The 23,390-nt window shown below is 37.7% G+C and overlaps 1 protein-coding gene across 4 annotated transcripts in view; it reads right to left on the bottom strand.

The window, feature by feature from the left end:
• The window catches only part of NCKAP5 (NCK associated protein 5), a 969,870-nt gene that overhangs the window by 547,910 nt on the left and 398,570 nt on the right, over window positions 1-23,390 (bottom strand). For all 4 annotated transcript variants that reach the window (XM_047870291.1, XM_047870290.1, XM_047870289.1 and 1 more), the window contains one exon: window positions 5,737-5,800. In XM_047870291.1, the coding sequence (XP_047726247.1) occupies window positions 5,737-5,800 (64 nt within the window). The remainder of the gene's footprint in view (window positions 1-5,736; window positions 5,801-23,390) is intronic.

Raw genomic sequence — 23,390 nt, 5'->3', positions numbered from 1 at the left:
AAATTAATCTTGCCTTCTGCATTTGCAACAATGTGGATGGACCTTGAGAGCATTATGTTAAGTGAAATAAGTCAGAGAAAGACAAATGCCATATGATCTTACTTATTTGTGAAATCTTAAACAAAAACAAATTATACATGCAGAGAACAGATTAGTGAATGCCAGAGGTGTGGGGGTTGGGGCATGAAGTGAATGAAGGTGGTAAAAAGGTACAAATTTCCAGTTACAAAATAAGTAGGTCCTGAGAACATAATATATAGCTTGATAACTATAGTTATAATACTGCTGTATTTTCAAATTTGAAAGTTACTGAGAATAAATCTTCTCATCAAAAAAAGTTCTCATCAAAAAAAAATTAAGTATGAGTAAAAGTTCTCATCAGAAACAAATTAAGTATGGTGATAGACGTTACCTAGACTTTTTTTTTAATGTGCATGGAGGGGCAGAGAGAGGAGAGAGAGAATCTTAAGCAGGTTTCACGCCCAGCAAAGCACCCAATGTAGGGCTTGATCTTACCACCATGAGATCATTACCTGAGCCAAAAACAAGAGTTTGATGCTTAACCAACTGAGTCACCCATGTGTCCATAGACTTACTGTGGTAATCATTTCACTATGTATACACCTATATCAAATCATGTGTTGTGCTCCTGAAGCTAATATAGTATGTTAATTGTATCCCAAAAAAAGGTAAGAGGAAACACTTAATTTGCCTTGGTCACATCCTAACCCCCTTCTTTGACTACTATTAGATAGAAAATCAGATGTATGACCTACTGGACTATTGCAAACAACAAACTTCTAATTACATCAAAACCAAATCCTGATCCCAAGAAAACTACTAACGAGAACTGATATTCTTAGGGACTATGGCTCCATGTCCATCCTGGCAGTGTCTGAGTACATGCAGGATAAAATGGAATCTTAACAACAAAGTAAATGGACTTTCTTTGTGTCCTTAGTGCCTTAAGATGAGGAAATCAAGAATTGATATTTTTCTTTTTCCCAAGTAGAAATTACTCAATGAAATGAAAAGGATCTATACAGAATCTAAGATTTGGCATAATTAGCCCAAGCATTTCAAAAATTGTGTTCAGTAGAATGATAGCATTCTTTGTAAATAATATCTCTGATACAAAACAAAGATAAAGAGTGGCAGAAATGATACCCTTCGAAAATTTTTTTAACTTAAATTTAAGAAAACAGCAAATATACGTAAGCCATTGTTCATGTCATTTTTGAAATGGTCTCTCTGTGGTATTTTATTGTGCTATAAATATAAATAAAAACATTATTTTTAATGTAAATACATATTTTTTTAACTCAAACTCTTATTATCATTCACAAATAAAATTGTCTTTGTAAGTTTGGAGAAAAAAATATGATTAGAAGGAATCTGGCCTACAAAGTATTAAGTAAACTATCAATTTCTAGTAAATAAAACAATTTACAATAGTGTAAGAATCAACAATCGTTAATGAAAAAGTACAACCAGTCCAGGAGTTCATGTAGATTGATAGGGGTATTTGGAATATGGTGAAGGTGACAGCAAAGGTTAGACTGTTTAATAAATGATGTTGGGAAATTAATATCAATTTGGGAAAATATGTCTTTTCATCTCTGCCTCACACCAATTTAATTCCACAGAAGATGAAAAGATTTATGGCAAAACATATATATACTTTCCAAAAGATAATGATAATGAGTATCTGTACACTTTGGGGGTGAAATAGGTCTTTCTACATATAATAAAATTTAAGATGACATTAAAGTCTTAAGGAAATAGATTTTACGCAAACTGAGCCAGCGTTAGGGAGTAGATGCTGAAACAGAATCTCCTGGAATGAAGAAAAACAAGGTCTTAGAGCAGTCTGTGAAAAATAATGAAAAGTAAGTATAAAAACAATAGTGATAGTTATTCCATGAGAGAGTTCAGAGCAAAGGAAACAAGTATGAAATATCTAATTACTGGAAGAAGGCTCACCCAAATAAATACTTGGGTTAACAGAACAAAAGAGCAGGCAGAATTGATAAAACCTGGTAACATACATAGGTAACTACTGGCAAGCTCATGATCTTCTTACTTCCACATATGTATCAACCAGCCATTACAAAGCAGTCTCTCTAGGGGCACCTTGGTGTGTCAGTGGGTTAAGTCTCCAACTTCAGTTCAGGTCATGATCTCACAGTCTGTGAGTTTGAACCCAGCGTCGGGCTCTGTGCTCAGAGCCTGGAGCCTGCTTTGGATTCTGTCTCCTTCTGTTGTGCTTCCCCTCCTCTCTGTGTCTCTCTCTCTCAAAAATAAACATTAAAAAAAAAAAAGCAATCTCTCTACATACAGTGTGGTACTCTGGATTGAATCCTAGATCATAAAATGGAAATTATTGGAAAAACTGGTGAAATTCTAATAAAATCTGAAGTTTGGTTAATAGCAACATGCCAACAGCAATTTCTTAGTTTTGATAATTACGCCATGGTTCTGTAAGACACTAACATTATAACTCCAGATCAAGGGGATACAGATGTGAAACTTTCTTCTAAGTTCGAAATTATTCAAAAACAATAGGTGAGCTAAAGTAATACAATAAGTTTCTCAAAAATGGTGCCTTGAGTACTATCTTAAAATTTCTAAGTAAAGAAATGTATTGCATAAAGCCAAATTTTTAAAAGGGCATGCTTTGCATTAAAGACTTTGATTATAACAAGTTCATTGATGATTTAAAAGATAAAGAGCTGACTCAATTATATGTTTTTTTTTCAAAATACTTACTAAACTTTTCCATACCATTTTTCCTTTCATGTGGATAAAAATACAGAATACTGTAAATAGTAGTCTTTAAATAAAGTGATGTGGTTGTGATGAACTGCCTTCTGCTTTTGCTGTAGACATGACAAAGTTCTGGGCTTGTAACAGCAACAGTTAAATTTAGAGGATGAATAGAAGTGCCTGACTTTAAAAGCTGTCAGATACTGAAAGAATCAGGACTTCACAAATAAATGAATCCTACGAGGAGAAAAGCTGAAGCATGTAATTAAGTAGAAAACCAGACTTAAGAGGAGAAAAACCTTGAGAAAAAGGGAAAAGAAACAAAATAAAGGACACTAATGAAAATCAGGGCTTATGGTGTCTCTAAGATTGCGAAAAATCATAGAAGGTGGGGGGGGGGGGAACAGTGATATGAATAGTAGTAAATCACATCATGTCACTGCATCACACAAAACCTTCCAATGGCTCCTATCACTCAGACCAGCAGCCAGAGAACCCTGGGGACCCTGATGACTAACCATTCTGTCCCCAAACACAGCTCTGACTTTATCTTCTACTATTCACTCTCTCCCTCACTCCTCTCCAGATAGTCTGTCTCCATGTTCTTCCTCGGGCACCCCAAGTCTTTGCACCTGTTCATCTCCCAACATAAAATGATCCTCCCCCAGATAGTACCATTATTCACTCCTTTGTCTCCTTCAAGTTTTGCTCAATTACTAACTTTTCAGTAGTAACTAACTTCACTACTATGAAACTTCATTTAAAATAGTGATTTCCTAGAACTCCCAATCTTTCCTACCCTCATCTTATTTTCTCATAGCTGCTTCCACCATCTATCACTCTAAAAACATTCAATGTCTGTCTCCACAAACCCTAGAATGTAAGCTCTCAGATTTTTGGCTGTTTTTTTTTTCTTCCACTGATGTTTCCCCAGTGCCTAGAACAGTGCTGGGCACATAATAAGTGCTCAATAAATATGTGTTAAATCAGTCAACACATAAGTGTGATTTTTCTTTTTAAATTTTTTTTTTATTTTTAATGTTTATTTAATTTTGAGAGAGAGACAGAGTGCGAGCCGGGGAGGGGCAGAGAGAGAGGGAGACACAGAATCTGAAGAAGGCTCCAGGCTCTGAGCTGTCAGCACAGGGCCTGACGTGGGGCTCGAACCCAAGAACTGTGAGATCATGACCTGAGCCGAAGTCAGACACTTAACCGACTGAGCCACCCAGGTGCCCCAAGTGTGATTTTTCATTACCGTAATTAAAATATGAGTAATAAAATACTAGAAACATCTCCAACGTTGTTTTCTGAGCAATGAGAGTAATTTTTTTGTCTCCCTGCATTTTCTGGATATTTTCTACCCTGAACAATTACTTGCACAATATTTCAAAAGGGGCTTTTATCTTTTTAAAGACTAGTGAGTTATCTACCAGAGATTATTTCAACTGAGGTTCATTCACTGGCAATCAGAAAGATACATTCTTCAGAGGCATGTTCTTATGAGCTCAAATAACATTTAGCTATTACCAGGAAAAGCTCCTCATCATAAAAACTTTACATAAACAAATACTCAGTAACATGACCCACTAAGCTAATGGAACCATAAAATCCCAACCTCCTCATTTTGAAGATGAAAAAACAGAGAGCTAGAAAAGTTGTCACTTCTTCCCATTCAGTTAGGACACAGCTGATGACATGTACAACAGGAGCTAGTCTGAAACAAAAGACTGAAACACTGCAGAATGGCCTAGCCCATACACATTTCCTAATACAGTCCAGCCCCAAAGTCCAGACTGGACATTCTCAGTTTACTATTTGACTAAACCTTCACCTTCTCCAGTTTACTTCCTTTTCATTGTGCAAAGATGCTTGTGAGCAGTTGTTTCTTATCATTTGGACACTCAAGATTCTCTTTGCATTAAGATCACCAGAAGAGCAAACAGTTGATCACTTAAGGATTTTAGCACACTCAAAGGCCACTGCACCATTCCAGAATCCACTCAACATTCCGCCTCTTGCTCCAGACCTTTGCCTTCCCTGATAGAAGGGAGAGTCCAGCAGATTTTACAAATTTCTTATTTTTTTCAGTGGATGGATTGTCAATTAGCACTCAAAATCCAACAGACACAGACTGCAAGGTCTAAAAATGTACCACTTCTCTTTTTTATAAAAGATAATTCTTGTGCTGAAAAACTGCACCTGTGCCATTGTTTTGTCATAAGTGAGAAAAAAAAATCCGCTGTTCTAGTTTTTGCTTAGAGGTAGCAACAGCAGGTAATCCACACACATGCATACTCTGGGTCCCCAGACAGTCATCTCTGATGTTAGAGTGGCACACAGGCAGATACTGTGGCAAAGAGAGTCTATAAAATGAAGTTGCTATGGACCAAAACAACATATTGATTTTTTAGCACAATTCAAAACACAAGGAAACATCAGTTCTCTGAACAGCACACACTGGAAAAGACAGGGAGAAATATACCACTGTGGCGCACAGAAGGAAAAGGACAGATGATAGTCACATTAGCAAACATCCTAGTGTTCTTTTCAATTGTTTGTTTCTAAGTTCAAAGAACTGAGAGGCTTAAATTATGTCGAACTGTTCTTATCTGAAAACCCAAGATTGCTCATTTGCCAACACTGTGCTCACAGCTGGAAGCCTGGGTCTTCCGGAAATAAGGCCGTATAACCCTCTGAATGTTGGAACATCCTCTTCCATGTCCAAATACTTATTTCTTTTTCTCAGTTAATACAGTCTCCCTCCTTCCCCACCCCCACCCTCCCTCTGTCATTCTCTGTAAATGGCACAACTGTCCAAACTGCATTATGAACACATTATTTACCAATACATCATTAAGTCTGCTGCAAGCAAATATATTTCTTAGATAGCCTTAATGCCACAAAATGCCTTTCAAGCCAGAAACCTCTGGCAGGGAGGTTCAGAATCAGGAGAAAGCAACCAGCACTTACCATGGCCCCCTCACTTCTTCTTTGGGCAACTTCTCGCTGCAGTCGGGCCACGGCCAACTTCTCCCTGGAGAAACAAAAGCACATGGTTAGTTGACTATTCTTCTCAGGGTAGAGGTACACTGGCATGGCTTTGAAACATTCTTTTGAGGTCTCCAGAGGAACTCCTTCCTCGGTTTAGCTCACTTCCTTAACTAAACTTTCTATAAATATTTGAAGTAGTTCGTGCATTGTTTTCATTGAAGTGTCATGACAGAGATTTTTTGTCTTGGATTTTATAAAAGCCAAATAAATGTTGAATGCTGCGTAAAAGCTTCCCTTTAAGTTCATTAACATATGTAATTTGTAAATAAATTTTCCATGGCTCAAACATTTCAGTTGTCCTTTCTGTATCAACTTTGCTTGTATATAATTATTTTTATTTCTCTTATTGCTTTATGCAGATCGTGAATTTTATTGTTTTTATTTATTTAGTTTTTAAATTTTGCTTATTTTTGACAGATAGAGACAGAGAGACAGAGAGAGAGACAGAGAGAGAGGGAGAAGGGCAGAGAAAAGGAGACAGAGAATCCAAAGCAGATCCAGGCTCTGATCTGTCAGCACAGAGCCCAATGTGGGGCTCAAACCCACGAACCGCGAGATCATGACCTGAGCTGAAGTCAGACATTTAACCGACTGAGCCACCCAGGCACCCCTGATTGTGAATTTTAAAAGGCAAACAGATATAAATCTGTATCATTCTTGAAATAATAATAGAAAATCCTTTACAGACTTGCTACATCAATGTACCATGCTGAGTATTTTACCTGATCTTACATGAGTCTGACAACAATCCAGTAATAGGTTTTATTATCCCAATTTATGTATTTGGAAACTGAGACTCAGACATGCTAAGTAACATACCAAGCTCCCAGCTGGTATGTATCAGTATTAGGATCAAACTTCAGTTTAGTTTTGTTTTTTTCTTTTAATTTCACAAATCCTAAATAAAAATTTTGCTTATCATTGTTCAGAGCCTAGAAAATTTGTAAAATTTAAAAACCTTTTAGCATTCTTTATTTTACAGTGGGGTATATCTAGTACCTGATTTCATTTACAAAAAAAATTAATACTCACTAAAATTTTAAGAATTCTTTGTAAGGAATTTTGGATAGCTTTTCAATTCTTAAAAAAATAATATAAAAAAAAATAAATAATAATAATTTTTTAAAAAACAGTATATAGACAAAGTAGGGACAAGTGAACCTTATAGTAATCTTCCAATATTAATTTTAGCAAGGATTTTCCCTGAAATCCTTCTACTGCTATCAAGATGTGAAAACACTTGTGTGATATTTCATCTCTCAAACTTCCCCCTACACAGGATCACAGGACCGGTAATTTGCAAACAGCAAAAACAGCAAGGGAACAACTGGATGCCCAGCTGAGTGAGAGAACGTCTCCTGTCCTAACCGCTTGGGTCTTTGAAGTGCCAACAAGGCATGTGCTTTACTCTGGTTACAGTTGAGTACATTTTTAGTAGGGATAGTTCTATTTGAATTAGTGCCTACAGAGACAGATTAGAAGGAATAAAACTAGAATCAGGAGACTCCTGAGGGGACAAAGTTTTGGGAGCCTGGGGCAGGACCCATGCACAGGTCCTGTGAGAGAGGGCAACGAAGTCAAGAGGACGAAGCCCAGAAGAGACTAAGTTATGCACCTCTCTTTGGGAGGCAAGCAAGGCAGAGATTATACATGTGTTCTCTGACCCAAGTCCTAATGATCAGATGAAAAGAACAAAGAACTGAAAAAGAAAAATATGACTGACTCCTGGTTTAATATGAAAAATAAACACATGGTAAATATAAAGACAAAGAAACTGGAGAATAACATACCCTATACTCAGGATTGAGCAATTCCACCCTGGGATATAAACCCAACAGAAATGCATATGTATGTTCAGTAAAAGACATGTACTAGCATGTTCATAAATGCATTATATGTTATCACCTTAAGCTCAAAATGCATACCCCATTAACAACAGAATGGATAAACTACAACATAATTATATATGGGGATACCAGAAAGTACTGAGAAGGCTAACCACAATACCATATGGAATACCACAAGCATATGAAAGAAATAAACACAGAAAAGTATACAGTTTATGATTCCATTTATATAAAGTCCAAAGATAGGCCAATTAGGCCAGAAAAATAAAAGATGTGAATGTCAAAAAATGAAAAGGTAAAAAACTGTCTCTAGTCACAGATGACAGTTTTCTAAGTAGAAAATACTATAGAATTTTCAAAACAACCTAACAACTAGTAAGTGAATTTGGCAAAGTCACAGGATAAAAGCGAATACACAAAAATCAATTGTGTTTTTACATACTAGCATCAAACAAGTGGAACATTTACTCTAAAAATTTCATTTATGGGGCACCTGGGTGGCTCAATCAGTTGAGTATCCAACTCTTGATTTCAGCTCAGGTCATGATCTCACAGTTCATGAGACTGAGCCCCTAGTCAGGTTCTGTGCTGCAGTGCAGAGCCTGCTTGGGATTCTCTCTCTCCCTCTCTCTCTGTCTTTCCCCTGCTCATGCCATCTCTCAAAATAAATGAATAAATATTTTTAAAAACTATTTGTACTAGGGTCAAAACAAAATACTTAGGGAATAAATCTACTAAAGATTTGTCATACTACTACAGTGAAAACTATAAAAATAAACTCAGAACAATTAAAGGAGACCACACACACACACACACACACACACACACCTCACACACTCTGCAGATCCAAATCTCTTGAAAGGGTCTTGGAAACACTCAGCATCCCAGGACCATGCTTCAAGAGCTTAATCTAGAATATATAGAATTAGAAATGGAAGAACGGTTTGGAAAATTTCCTGGAAAATTTTCCAATCCTTATTCCTCATTGCTGAATCTTCAGTGAAAGATTTAATATATATAACAGCATGTTAATTTTCTACAAGAGCAGTTTAGCATAAAGTAGTCATTCTTAGAAACAGAGCAAGAGTCTAGCTTAGCACAATCATCCTACTAAATGACGAAAGAGCTCTCACACAGTTTAAAGGTTAGGAACATCACTGTTTTATTCTTAAAAGAGTTTGCTTTTATAACACTGTTAGGAATTGTCACACAGTATAGGTGCATGTCAAATCTTATAAAATTCCATTTGTAAGAAAAATTTAGTGGTTTTAGCCATTACATAGTTTTTAAAAAGGAAAATATTAATACACCATGAATTTTATACTCTGCCCATATGGTATATTTTTAGTCATTTAATAAACAGTGAGTGAATCAATGTGAAAGGCTCATGTTTGAAGTAGCAGCATGTTAGCCATTCAATTCAATGAAACAGCAAAATATGTAGAACCTGGAAACATCAGCTTAGGCCTGACCTACCACCACGTGAATACAGATGCCCCGATTTCCAACAGGCATATGGAAATGCATGACGCAAACATGGAGAATCTCAATGTAGTCTGAGTCACAGAAAAGACCATCCCCATCCTGAGCCCTGCAAGCTAGTCCTCTTTACTTAAAAGTTGTAAAATTGGGTAAGTCTAGTTACTTGGGAGAGACCCTGATTCAAAGTCGTTAGGTAGTGAGTGAGCAGAATTCTCAGGAACAGCAAATACAACTGTCTCTTTAAGACCATACTCTGTAACTGGTTTAAATCATTGATTCAGGAAATGCAATACACATAATGTCATGGAGCATGAATCTCTAAGGCTTGCAAGTAACAGCTCAGGGTTTTCTATGATGTAGGTGGACAAGAACAGTGCCATCTAGGTCCCACTATAGCAAAGCACCCCCATTTTGACCTATTTAAGGTAGTAAGTTTATGAACCCTATATCCTTTGAAAATAGTGTCAAGGCCACAAAACAAACAAACAATGATTACTTTCTTGAGGTTCAGAACTTTCTATCTCCCAAATCTTTCATATCTTTGGTATTTCATGTATTGGCAGGGTTTTTGTTTTTAGTAGGGATTATATTTTATTTTCATATGAAGGAGCTTTCATTCTTTATAAAATTTAAGGAAGTAATAGAGTCATTGATGGGTGAAAGCATCTATGGTGAAATTCTCAGCATTTCTATATGTTCACATTTCCGGGCTCAAATTATCAACTTAGTCAAAGTATTAAAAATAAATGGGTCTGCCTTTTTACAGCCATCTCATTTGCCCTTGGGTTCAGCAGTCCCTTGGCAAACCATATCTTTAAACCCCCAAGGTCCCAATATATGTGTGAAACCAAATGGGACCAGCATCTTTTTCATGCAAATTCAGCGTTCTTAAAAACAGCTTTGTTTAAAAAATAAAGAAAGAATCCTTGACTTGCATGCTACCCAAGGCATATTAAACACAGTCACATACACATACACTCTTGCTCCTATTTGAGGACCTTAGCTCATCTGCTGGAAACAGACAACTGTGCTTTTGCAATGCATTACTGTTTTGTTTTGTGTTTGTAGCAAAGCCAGTAGCTCATTATGAAGGGGGTATTGACTTTATGATTGCAAAACAAATGCCCAGGGATATTTTTATTGAGAGCTGTGGATTCTTCTTTACAGAATAGGGATAAAAGAAGGATATAAAGAATATACACACAATGAAACAAAAGAGACCACAAGCACGTCTCTTTCAGATAAATGCAAAGAGAATTTTTCTCTCCAAAAAAGATGAAACAGAACTATTTCACTTATTCCATTTTTTACCCAAAAGGTGAATTAGTACCAGGTTTCTGAAGTCTGTCAGTATAGCCCCAGATAATTTTAACTAAAGATAATAATGGCAACAGCAAAATTATTTATGTGAACCGTGGAACTTCACAATACCACTAATACGAATGCAATTTAAGTCCATGGGAAGATGGTTCTCCATGAAGACAACAGGATGGTGGCATTTGTAAAATCCAGGAAAGACCTGCAAGGTCTGCATGGTTGGAAACACAGCAGCTTGCAAAGAATATATTCGGTTTGTGATGTGTGGAGATGGCAAACTGAAGGGCACTGCTGAGCCATCTGTTGCATGAGTGCCGAAGACAGGACTGTCTGGAGACAAATCAATGTTCTATTGCGACTCTAAAGGCAGCCCAGCACCCACCCTGAATGGGTGAGAATGAAACCAGTGAGCAGCCCCTGCTCTCCACTAGGCAGATGGGAACCCCCTGAGGATGCCCTGAAGGAAGAGCAGCACCAGCACACAGCCTAAGTGTGAAGAATTACGTCTACTCATTGTCAGTCTTAATGCCCCAAACTACTCCATACAAACAGTGCATTTGAAAGGTACAGATCTAAAGGCACATCAAGGCAGCTGTCAGTGTATTAGATACTCTGTGTTTTGATGAAGCTGCCAGACAATTTGTGTCATCTCTACTTGACTTTCCTAGAAAAATAAAGAGTAACAAGAAATAAAATAAAATATAATCAGAAATTATAATAAACTATAACAAAAACAGATATAAGGAATAAAGGATAGACATGCTCATATATGTATTTAAAAAGAAAAAAATTCTTTGGCATCTTATAAACCCAAAGACATTGTGGTATTTAAAGAAGCCTGTAATAGCTCCCAAAATATCCTAACTTCATGTTAGTTCTGGTTCTTAGGTTAAGTTCCTACTTTCCACAGTATTTCAAATTATTTATTTTTTAAAGTTTATTTATTTTGCAAGAGAGAGAGAGACAGAGACAGAGAGAGTGCACGTGCATGCACATGAGAGGAAGAGGGCAGAGAGAGAGAGAGAGACAGAGACAGAGACAGAGACAGAGACAGAGAGACAGAGAATCCCAAGCAGGTTCCATGCTGTTAGCACAGAGACTGACGAGGGGTAAGATCATGACCTGAGACACAATCAAGAGTTGGAGACTTAACCAAGTGAGCCACCCAGGCACCCCTCAAATTATTTAAATATATAAACAGTTATATATGATATGATATATATATCAATCTCTTAATTTATTCAGAATACTCTGCTAAGTGACCATATAATCCAATGATGATGAAAATTCTGATTAATTCAGCAAATAATGTGAATTCGCTCTCTGCTTGGCACAGTTGTAGGTCCCGGGAAATATAGTCCACTTTCAGAGAGCTCAGGGTCTAATAGACAGCACACCTAAGCACACCAGTGTCACGAGAATGTAATAAACACAACAGAAGAACAATATATTCAAAGCTGGATTTTAACACTAAAGTGAGAGGATAATTTTATCAAAAGATTGAAATTGAACCTCCTTTACATGGGAAGGTACATTCTACTATTTCTAAAATCAAGTTGTTTTTTAAAGTTCATACTTTTCAGCAACAAGTCACATAGAGAAAGCAGGGTTTTTTCCCCACAAATATTTTAACTATTAAGAATCTCTTGGGGCTCCTGGGTGGCGCAGTCGGTTGAGCGTCCGACTTCAGCCAGGTCACGATCTCCCGGTCCGGGAGTTGGAGCCCCGCGTCAGGCTCTGGGCTGATGGCCCAGAGCCTGGAGCCTGTTTCCAATTCTGTGTCTCCCTCTCTCTCTGCCCCTCCCCCGTTCATGCTCTGTCTCTCTCTGTCCAAAAAATAAATAAAAACGTTGAAAAAAAAAAAAAAAAAAAAGAATCTCTGTAACATGTTTTGGCTGCTATTCCCTAAATGCCTCAAGGCATTTTAATGCAATGGTATTAGACTTTACTGCCCCTTTGGGTCATGGTTTTATCCAGGTCACTTCTTTCAGAGACACGTGACTGACTTATTCTTCCTCTTCTGTTCCAAAGCATTGTACCACCGTATCCCCAATTTAAAAAGGCAACAGTAATAGCTAACATTAGTGAATAATTACTATGTAAAGCACTACCCTCAGTACTTTACATGAAACATTTAAAGTCAAACAATGCCATGACATAGGTATAATTAACATCTCTGGGATATAAAGCAATAATTCTCAAAATTTTTGGATTCAGAGCCTCTTTACACTTTTGAAAACAATTACCAGGGACTCCAAAGAGCTTTTGTTTCTGTAGATTGTATCTATCAACACTTACCATATTCCATTTTATTTTATTTATTTATTTTTTTTATTTTTGGGACAGAGAGAGACAGAGCATGAACGGGGGAAGGGCAGAGAGAGAGAGGGAGACACAGAATCGGAAACAGGCTCCAGGCTCCGAGCCATCAGCCCAGAGCCCGACGCGGGGCTCGAACTCACGAACCGCGAGATCGTGACCTGGCTGAAGTCGGACGCTTAACCGACTGCACCACCCAGGCGCCCCCATATTCCATTTTAAAATGAGACCTTGAAAATACATATTAATTTATTTGAAAGAATAATAATTCCATCACAGGTTAATTTAAACAACACCTAACTACGAATATAACAAAATAAAACTTAGTAAGAGTGGTACTATTTTATACACTTGCAAATGTCTTTATGATCTGGCTAATAAAAATTACATCTGAATTCTCCTATCTCCTTCTACATTCAGAATGTTGCAATGACACACGATGAGTAGCCTCTGGCAAAACAGTATATGCCCACAACAGAAGGACCATGAAAAAAGGAAAATAACGTTTTAGTATTCTTATAAAATTCGTCTTGACTTCTAGATCCCTGAAAAGGTCATAGGGCCCTTGCAGCCATGTGGTTCACAATTTGAGCACTATTGATGTACCTTCCATGAGGAAACTGAGGCTCAAATAGGCTGAAAAACATGCCCATCAAGCCACTGTTCTTAAATTTAAATGCCATCGTGCATGTTTTTCCAAACCTGCCAAATAGCAGTGAATACATACTCAGTTAAAATCTCACTTGTTAGAACTTGTGCCTCTGTATCTACTATCACCTGTTACCATTATCTCTACTGCTAGAGAAGTAGTCACAAATAATGCAAGAAAATTTTGCAGTCTTTAAGGATGAAACACATTTCCAAACCATTTTTACGCCAATCAACATGAAAACCACTAACAGAACTTTTCTGGAATGCATTGAGTTCCAAGTACTATGAACCTCCATTTCTGGCAGAATAGAATAAAAATGCTAATCAAACCCCCAATATAAACCTACGCTCAGGCAAGAATTCTGTTTCAAATAATACCCCCTCCCCCATGCCTGGCATTTTTCCCTACAAAGATACCACCAAATGCCTAAAAGGAATTAGAAAGATGATTACTGTCATTTATACCTTGGGGCAGAGAGCCACACTTAAAATCTTGGGGAAAGTTTTCAATTAATCATCAGCCTTCCCCATTTGTGAGCATGCCCTAAGAACAAGAGCATGGTAGTGACCTAGTATGTCTGTAAGGAGAGCAGGTCAGCTCCCCCAGGAGGCCTAGGACCATTCTCTGCACACAGAAGCGTCCTGGGGAGTAACCCGCATCAAAGGCATGACAATGCCTAGTGCCAGGTGTGCCTGTCGAGCAGGCAGATGGGGAGACCGGTGGCAGCCGTCCCTGCATAACAGTTAAATTAATTAGCCTTTCCAAAGCAGATCATTTAATTACTCATCCACTCAGATATTCAAGGCGAAAAAAACTTCAAGAAACTTCTAGAGATACAACACAGAGGAAATAAACTTCTTTATGCACTTTTTCCAATATATAATGTCCACGTTGGCCCCAAAACTTTGAAACACAAAAATTTGCACTTTTATTACCGACTTTAAGGGATTTTATTAGCATCCACAATGTATAAAAGTCAGTACGTTGAATGTATGTTCTAAATTGGTGACCTTCATACAATTTTGTGCAGTAATTACTAACAGGGAGCAGGACAGAGCATGGCCAACATGCACACCCCACTGACTCTGAGAGAGAGCAGCGTAATAACGTTATGCTGTGCTGACTAAGGAATTCCCCTCTCTTCCCCCCAAAATAATTAACACAGACACTTTTTAAAGAGGTGTGCTGGAATACAGAGATCATCAGTAAAAACAAACCCTAATTTTAGCTACCTGCCTTTCTGAAGGCACATGGTCCTTCATCCACATGGTCCTCCTTATCGAGCTTTCTGGAGCTTCTACAATTCGTTTTTTCAAAGTTTCTAGTATTCCAAATACTGCACCATGTAAGTGTTCTTGAAACCATTCTTCCCTGAATGTTCCTCCATTCACAAAAATGAGGTCTCAAACCAAACGTTCATTTTCATTTACAGATTCATTGATTCATCTAGAGAGTCACTCCTGCTGCCTATAGCAATCACCTGCTTACCTTTTTTTCTCCCCAACTGTGCTCTAAGACCCAGAGAACTGGGACTTTACGGTCTTCCTGTGTCCAAGGAACACACATACTTGTCAATGAATCAAGGATCATGCTTCAGAGCAAAGATGGCCTCACTGACTTGAGACAAGATCACAGGCTGCCTCCACCCATATACAGATACCAGAGGTTGGTCCCATGCCCAGAGCTTAATGAAGTGTGCCAATGTAACCACACAAGCTACCTACCGCTATCATCACATATGAAGCATTCTGCACATTCTAGATGTACCAAATAATATTGTTAATAAATAAATACACCTATGAAAGAATGAACTTGTATTTCTGGGTTTTCTCCTTTTTATTTTTATTTGGAACTGTGAGTCTTCACTAGAATAATACACATTAATGGTTAGTAAATGTTAATTACAACATTTTTGATACAAAGGGGCTCTACTGATTTATTTAATGCAATACTGAGTTAAAGAAACTCCATTATCTTCTCCTCTCTTTGTTGGGGCACAGTGAAATCCCAAAGCTCCCCTACCTAATGTGTTTCTGAAATACCTATTAGAGCAAAAACCTATCCTTCCACCAAGTTTAAATGGGAATTTCTAGTCTTAACTTTTGCAGTAACTTATTTATTGAGCAGAAAGTCAGTTCAGGGACCTCAAAAATCATTTCCTCGAGATACAGCTTTTATGAACCATTGAAGAGCCACTTGACTCCTTAAACTTAATTTTCACTTCTGAGAAACCTAGATTTTAGACTGAGGATTCCTTATATTTCCATGTTTTTTTATTTTTTTTTTTCAACGTTTTATTTATTTTTGGGACAGAGAGAGACAGAGCATGAACGGGGGAGGGGCAGAGAGAGAGGGAGACACAGAATCGGAAACAGGCTCCAGGCTCCGAGCCATCAGCCCAGAGCCTGACGCGGGGCTCGAACTCACGGACCGCGAGATCGTGACCTGGCTGAAGTCGGACGCTCAACCGACTGCGCCACCCAGGCGCCCCTTTCCATGTTTTTTTAAAGAAACTTGGAATTCCCCATGTTTTCATGCCCCATATTCCTTCCCTTAATATTAAAATTCCACTAATAAGACACGATTCTAGCTGTATATTATATCTGGCAATTAAGAAAAACTTGGTAAACAACAGAATTGTATTAATAATGTCTGATTTTCTTCCATCAATTTTGGTAACATTAAAAAGTGATGGGCTGTATGTAGTTTCCTACATAAAGGGAATTCTAAGAAAAAGAAAACACGTACTAGCCATCTCCTAGGGAGCATTCCATACTGTTGATGTGCCCAACAACGGCCCTTATGTGACAATTAATTTTGTTTCCATGGCTTTCAATTATCAGTGGCCCTGAAATTACATTCTGTCTCCATTTTCATGACGGTCCTAAGATACTACCTGTGACTAGACTTAAGGCATCTGTCTAGACTCAGAATAATAAAGCTTACAGGTTCTTAAGAGGCAAAAAGGTAATGCAGGAAGCCCTGGTGGACTATGATACAGCCTAGTTTATACCTAAAACCTCCTTCCGTCATTTTTGGGATGAGTTACACACACAAGGTGAATGCTGTTCAACAAAAGCGTGGCTTTTATGATAGACTGGTAATGCCATCAATTCATTCCACCAATATTATGCCACCTCCTATGTTGGAGGCACTTTGGTAGGCTCAGTAGAAGATATAATGATGAGGAGGCTTAATTGTTGCCATCAAAGGGCATTCTGTGTCTACATACCATGTTACAGGTCCCCCAAAACTCCTCTATAGAGGTCCTGACTCCCAGTAACTCAGAATGTAACCTTATTTGGAGGTAGACAAATTAACATAAAGTCATTAGAGAGGACCCTAATCCAGTATAACTGGGGTCCTTAAAGGGACAGATTTGAAGATAGACACACAGGAAGAATGCTATATGTGATGGAGGCAGAGAATGGGATGATGATGTGTCTATAAGCCAATGGATGCCAAAGATTGCCAGCAAGCCACCAGAAGCTCAGAGAGAGTACTGGACAGATTCTCCCCTATGGACCTCAGAAGGAAGCAACCCTGTGACACCTTGATCTTACACTTCTAGCCCCCAGGACTGTGAGATGATACATTTCTGTTGTTTAAGTTCCCCAATCTGCAGTATTTTGTTAAGGCAGCCCTAGCAAAAAAATAAAATAAAATATATCAACCACATATGTTTGAACACAATGCATCTCTCTATATACAAGCATACACAAAATTCAGTAAAATATAATGGTGCTCCAAGCAAGGAGTAATATATTTTCAGCAGGACTGTTTACTTCTGATCAGAAAAAGAAATGGAAGTCTTTATAGAGGAAGTGGTAGTCACATTTCACACATGTTAAAAGCCATAAAAAGTCACAAGCCAAACATAGGAATTTATGACTATAAAACTATAAACTATTGACCGCAAAGCTGTTTTGCTTTTTTTTTTTTTTAATCTAAGGAGCTCACTTCTTTTACATGCCATTTCTCAAGCGAGTTCAAGACAACTATATGAAGGGTTTATTTTTTTAAGTTTATTTATTTGTTTTGAAAGAGACAGAGTGTGCAAGCAGAGGAGAGGAAGAGAGAGGGGGGCAGAGGATCCAAAGCAGGCTCTGTGGTTAAAGCTTAACCTACTGAGCCACCCAGGTGGCCTTCCCTATATGAAGGATTTAAATGGCACACTTCATACCTGAACTTCCACAGGTATGCATTCTCTTAAACAGAAAAGAGTTTTAGTAATATCATCTTCCTATTCTTTTTACTCCCTCTACTGTGATTTCCAGTATAAGATAAGGTGCTGTCTCAATGCTCCATTACAAGAATATTGACTTGGTTGGCTTTCTAGACCAGGGATGGTTTGCAAATACACTAACTCACTCTCTGGCTGCCATCCCCATTTCACGAGTATGCACTAGTCACTTGCAGGTGACTGAGAGTTAGGAGACCTTTGGACCTGGAACTGGTCTGTCTAGAGACAAAACCATAACCAGGCCCTCATCAGCTCAGGTCTCTACCCAACCAAACCATTATCAAACTTTAGGAGAACTATAAATTGCCTGACTTTCATAAACCATTCAACTTAATAATCTTTTCCAATGCGTTCAGTATTTTTTGATGCTTTGATCATTTGCCAAATCATTTTTATGAGTCCGTAATCTAGCAGAACCAACATCACCTACTTTCCTTTCAGAATCCTTTCCCTGTCGAGCTTTGTAACCTGATTAGATTCTTCTTTTCTAATCTTTTCATATGGATGGTATGAATTTGATTTCTCCTGACTGCAAGAAACAGAAACAAACTCCAGAAAGAATAAGAAAGATGAAGCATTTTATTGAGAAGATTATGGTATGTCAGTAGCAACTGAATGGCCAAACTTTATGAAGGGCAAGAATGAGGGCACCTCCAAGGGAATCTGCAGCAAGAAGTCAAACACCTTCTCATTAGATGTTCCCATGAATCCCTGGCTCAGCTCTGGGGACTTGTGGCTTCCATTTCCCATCTCTTTCACATTTTAAACTCCCTGGAATAAAATCCTGATTGGCATAGCTTGCATGAGGCATACACTCTGGATTGATGAGCTTTTGGCCTGGGGTCAGAGTCATATAGTACTATCTTAGACATGCTCTGGCCCATTATGGACTCAGGACTGTTCTCAGAGAAGTAAACAAGTCTTAGTGTCTACCACATGGTTTGGTCATCTGCACTTCATATATGTCTTGTCTTTTTTTTGGAAAAAGCTTTCTATATATTTCCTAATTAAAACTTACTTGGACCTGTAGCAAAAATAAATAATCAGGTCTTTCAGATATCTTGTATTTTTTAATGTAATAATTTTTATATTCATTCCAACTAAGCTAACTCCATTTGAGAATTTCTGTTAAAACACCTAGCTGGAATTGAGCCTAGATGTTGCTTTCTTCATATTGTCTTGGCCCCACCCACTATCACTATGACTTAAAAATTTATATTGAGCTCACTCCTCATTTGTTTCTTCTAGAATACAGAAATATCCATTTGTGTATATATTGCTTTCTGGATATTGTCCTATAGTCTCCACTGTCAGCATGACTTAATTTATATTGAGCACACTCCTAGAAGTGTTATCAACTATCAAGCATGTACATGTTCACACAACATGTATAATATCAGAACTAGAGAGTACAATTTTAGGAGACACAACAAACCAGGAGATACCTTCGTACTCTAATTGCTATCCTTCACACCATTAACAGCAAATCTGTTCAAATTACCAACAAAAAGATTTTAAAAGACTCAGACAGTGTAAAGGGATGTCAGTGTAGAAAATCTAGAAGATAAAAGAGAAACTCTTATCTCCCAATATTCTTTGTAAATAAATAATCTAATGGTGGCCAAATATGTGTAATACTCAATTAGTGTCTGAGCTGACCAGTAGCTAAAAATCAACAAAAAAAGTAAAAAATTGGAAACTTTAGAGGGAAGAAGGAAGAATAGAGATAAGAGAATAAAACTGAATGTCTAAGAGATGAAAAATGAATGGCGACCAATCTGTGAAATAATTTAATATATGTTACACCAGGTAAGACCGTAATGGGGAGGAAGAATACTCTCAGATACAGGACCATCTAGGATACTCTCAACAGAGATAAAAGTCTTTTAGAAAACAGGAAAGCAACTGGTATGCAAACAAAAGCAGATGTTTTTGAAGAATAATAATAGCACAACTACCGGGCAGAAAAATTCTGTCAAAATACGTTACCGTAAACTTTCTGTTTATATGCAAAGAAACCTAAGCATTTATAATTACCATGTTTTATTGATATAGTAAGAGAAAAATTTTTAAATGAAGGCATCTTCTGATTCTTAAAACAAGAGAGGGGAAAAGCAAGTGGTAAGTGGTCCAAAGAGACAATAAAAAGCCACTTTCTCAAGGATGATAGACACCCACTATTCCTGAAGGCAGATGATGGTTAAAGTGGTGAGCACTATTCTTTGCACACATTTTGGTTACTTTTAAGCTAAAGGAGAATATGAGTAATGATGACAATAACACTTTCACAGTGACTATAATCCAAGCACTTTCCAGATGGTTATTAACTCATTTAATCTTCACCCTAACCACAAGGGGGGCACTGTTATCTCCAGTTTACACATAATGAAAATAAGGCACAGAAAGATTAGGTATCTTCCCCATGATCACAAAGCTCGTAATTGATGATGTCAGGATGTGGACACAGGACCTCTTGCCTCCAAAGTCCCCTTCTTAACCTTACTTCTATGCTGTCCATGTGATTCTAGCCAGACTTAGAATTTTCAAATTGCATGTAGTTGTTCAGAATGTGGACACTAAAAAAAAAAAATCTTCATGTATTTCATAAGAAGCTCTCAAATCCTATCTTAATTCCCCTTGGCACACAGGGAACTAAAGAAGCAGAATAGAATTGTGGTTCACAGAACAGACTCGAGCCAGGCTGCGTGGGCTCTGAATCCCTTATCTCCCACTTACCCATTCGATGACCTAGGGAAATTTACTTACCCTTTCTGTTACAGAGCATCATTATTTACAACCATGCACTGCCCCTTTTCTATAGGAGGATCTGACTTCCCTACCCCATTGGTATCAGCTTTGGTCATAGAAATGTGCGTGGAAAAAATGTGTAATTTTTAGGAAGCAACTAGGCAAGAGCCAGGACAAGGAGTACCATGTTCTCTTCTCTCATTATGATCAACAGTGTTAGACAAAGAGGATGGCCTGCGCCCTGAAGTGAGGTTGCCTCACAGAAGAGCCAAAGACGCATCTCAGACATCTAGAAGAGTAAGAAATATGCCATCATTGTAACTCACTAGGATTCAGGGGCTGTTTGTTACTAAGACCCAACTGCCTCTCTTCACTCATACATTCTCTGTTCCTCGATGCCCTAGCTGTTTCTAGGGCTGTTGCAAGGATTAATGGAATTATTTTTATGAAGTATGTAGAACAGTGGCACATGAAGTGTTACTCCTTATAATTATTTTTATCTATAAATGGAGGGAGAGAGGTATTAGTGAGCCAGACACTAACCTGAAAAGAATACAAGCAGAGAAAAAGACTGCCAAAAGGAAACATCCCCAATACTAATCAAATCAAATGTCTTTCTGTTTCTCAAATTCTTTAAACTCAGTTCTCACATCATACTGGTCGCCCTTTAGGCTTTTTGCAAACTTCTCCTCAATGCTCCCTTATCAACCCAGGAATCTTATTTACTTGTTGACAATTCAGGGTTTTAATATTGCTGACCAGGCTCCAGATACTTTTCCTTCTACAAAATACAGTTACTTTGGCCATGAAGATATTCCTCCTCCATTTCCCTCAGCTGTCTTTCTGGAAACAGAGTTGAACACAAGTTTTCCCATCTGTGGAACACAATTTTAACGAGATAATAATAGCTGTTACCTCTGTTTCTAAGGGTAAAGGATTAGATAACTTTGACAAGTTTCTTTGTTTCATGAGTTTGGATTGGCTTTCATTTGTTAATGTGAAAATTTTTATGATAAAATTCTTGCCAATTAACTTTCCACACAACTTGCTTTCAGGGGACACCTCAGCTGACCACTCCAGGTAGTATAATAAGGTAGTCTCAATAATATTGAGACCTCTTATGCCCAAGAGGAAGATACTGTGAGCCTCCTTCTAATCCATTCTAGAAATCAGACCACTTAAGTGGGGTCCAAAGAGATCTTTGATATCATTACCCTCATTTTAATTTTTTTTTTTAGTGTTTGTTTATTTTTGAGACAGAGAGAGAGAGAGTGTGAGTGGGGGAGGGGAGGGGAGAGAGAGAAAGAGAGAAAGAGACAGACAGACAGACAGAATGCTAAGCAGGCTCCAGACTCTGAGCTGCCAGCTGAGAGCCTGACACGGGCTCGAACTCACGAACTGTGAGATCATGACCTGAGACCAGGTCAGATGCTTAACCAACTGAGCCACCCAGGAGCCCCTCATCACCCTCATTGTAAAGATGGGAAAATGGAGACTCAAAGAAGGTGAATATCTTGTTGACAAAAATAAGTCAGTTGAAGAGCAAAACCTAGATAGAACAGAGTCATTACCTATAGGAGCCAAGCTAGTGCTATTTCCAGGGCTGATTGTGTTCCAGAGAAAACCACTGGGACACATGAGTGTATCTGGATACAATGAAAATATGTTAAAAATTCAGTCGACAAATTCATTCATTCCATGTAACTGAGCATTTTAACTGGGTTTTAATCTGACCTATTCACAAAAGCCAAATAGGTTACTGAGAAAGATACAATAACAGAGCCCCATTTTACGAAGTTGATATGTAAAGCAGGTTGGTGGGACTGAGTCAGTATCAGGGCTTAACTAAACTGAGATATAAAACAGAGACTGAATTAATTCATTACATCAAAATGCTTTATTTGGCAGTTACTTACTATATAAATAGCTCACCAGCTATTTTCCCCAAAATAATAATGATTAGAATGGCTATCATATCCAACAAAAAAAGTCTGAAACAGGCAATAGCAAGATCAATGTTCAGAAAATAAATACTGAAGGCAGCTAGAGCTGCTTTTGGCTGTTATTGGAGGCAAATAAAACTCAGTTATTTCTAGCACTCATCACTTTAATGATTTCTAAATTTGCTTCTCTAAAAAAAATGTATCGGAGATTAATAAATTTACATGAAAACAAACAGAAGGTGTACATTGCTAAGGGCTTCACTCTCTTCACTTTCATTCTAGCCATTTTTCCCAAACCCAGAAGAAAGACATTCCCTAAAGCTTTGCATGGCTTCTGGCAAAATCATCTCCCATATAACTAAATAAAGAGAGGATGTATTTTTTTAGTGGATAATGATAAAACTGAGATTTATAGCTAAAAAGATTATTGATCACAAAAGCTTTGCTTTTTTTTTTTTTCTTTTTCTTTTTTCCTTCCACTCCCTGGCTAAGTTCTCATGGCTAAAAGACAAAAGAGAAAACAAAACAAAGAGAAAGGGATTCTATAGGCACCCATATACAAGAAAGTTATAATAGTTGAAAGTCACAATAAAAATAGATTGTCATAGATGGGAATTCCACTAGAGCAGGACAATACATTTGCTCTGGAGAAGGGCTCAATCCCTTTTTAAAAAAATTTACTGATAGACAAAGTCCAGAGCTGAAACACATTTGTGGGATCAAAGGCAAAGTAACTAGCAATGTCCTAGTTAGCTCAAAAGGAAAGCAAACCAAGCAACAAACAGACTCTCTTGCAAATGGAGAATGTCTTTAGTACAATACAATAAGACTGTTGTATGTGACACCTTGATAAATTAAAGAAACAGAAACACTGTCACAAAAAGAAAAGGAAGAAAGGAAGGAAATTCACAAACAGTGCCCACAAAAGATGGATAAGAAAGTTTTAAGAGAATACATGCATTGATTAAAGGCAAGCAAGGAAAACAAGATAGCTGCTCTATCTAGCTAACCCCCAGTGCACA

This window comes from Prionailurus viverrinus, chromosome C1, assembly GCF_022837055.1.
Source record: "Prionailurus viverrinus isolate Anna chromosome C1, UM_Priviv_1.0, whole genome shotgun sequence".
Classification (NCBI taxonomy): Eukaryota; Metazoa; Chordata; class Mammalia; order Carnivora; family Felidae; genus Prionailurus; species Prionailurus viverrinus.
Note: the sequence above shows the minus strand (reverse complement) of the source record. Positions and strands in the feature narration are given on the sequence as shown.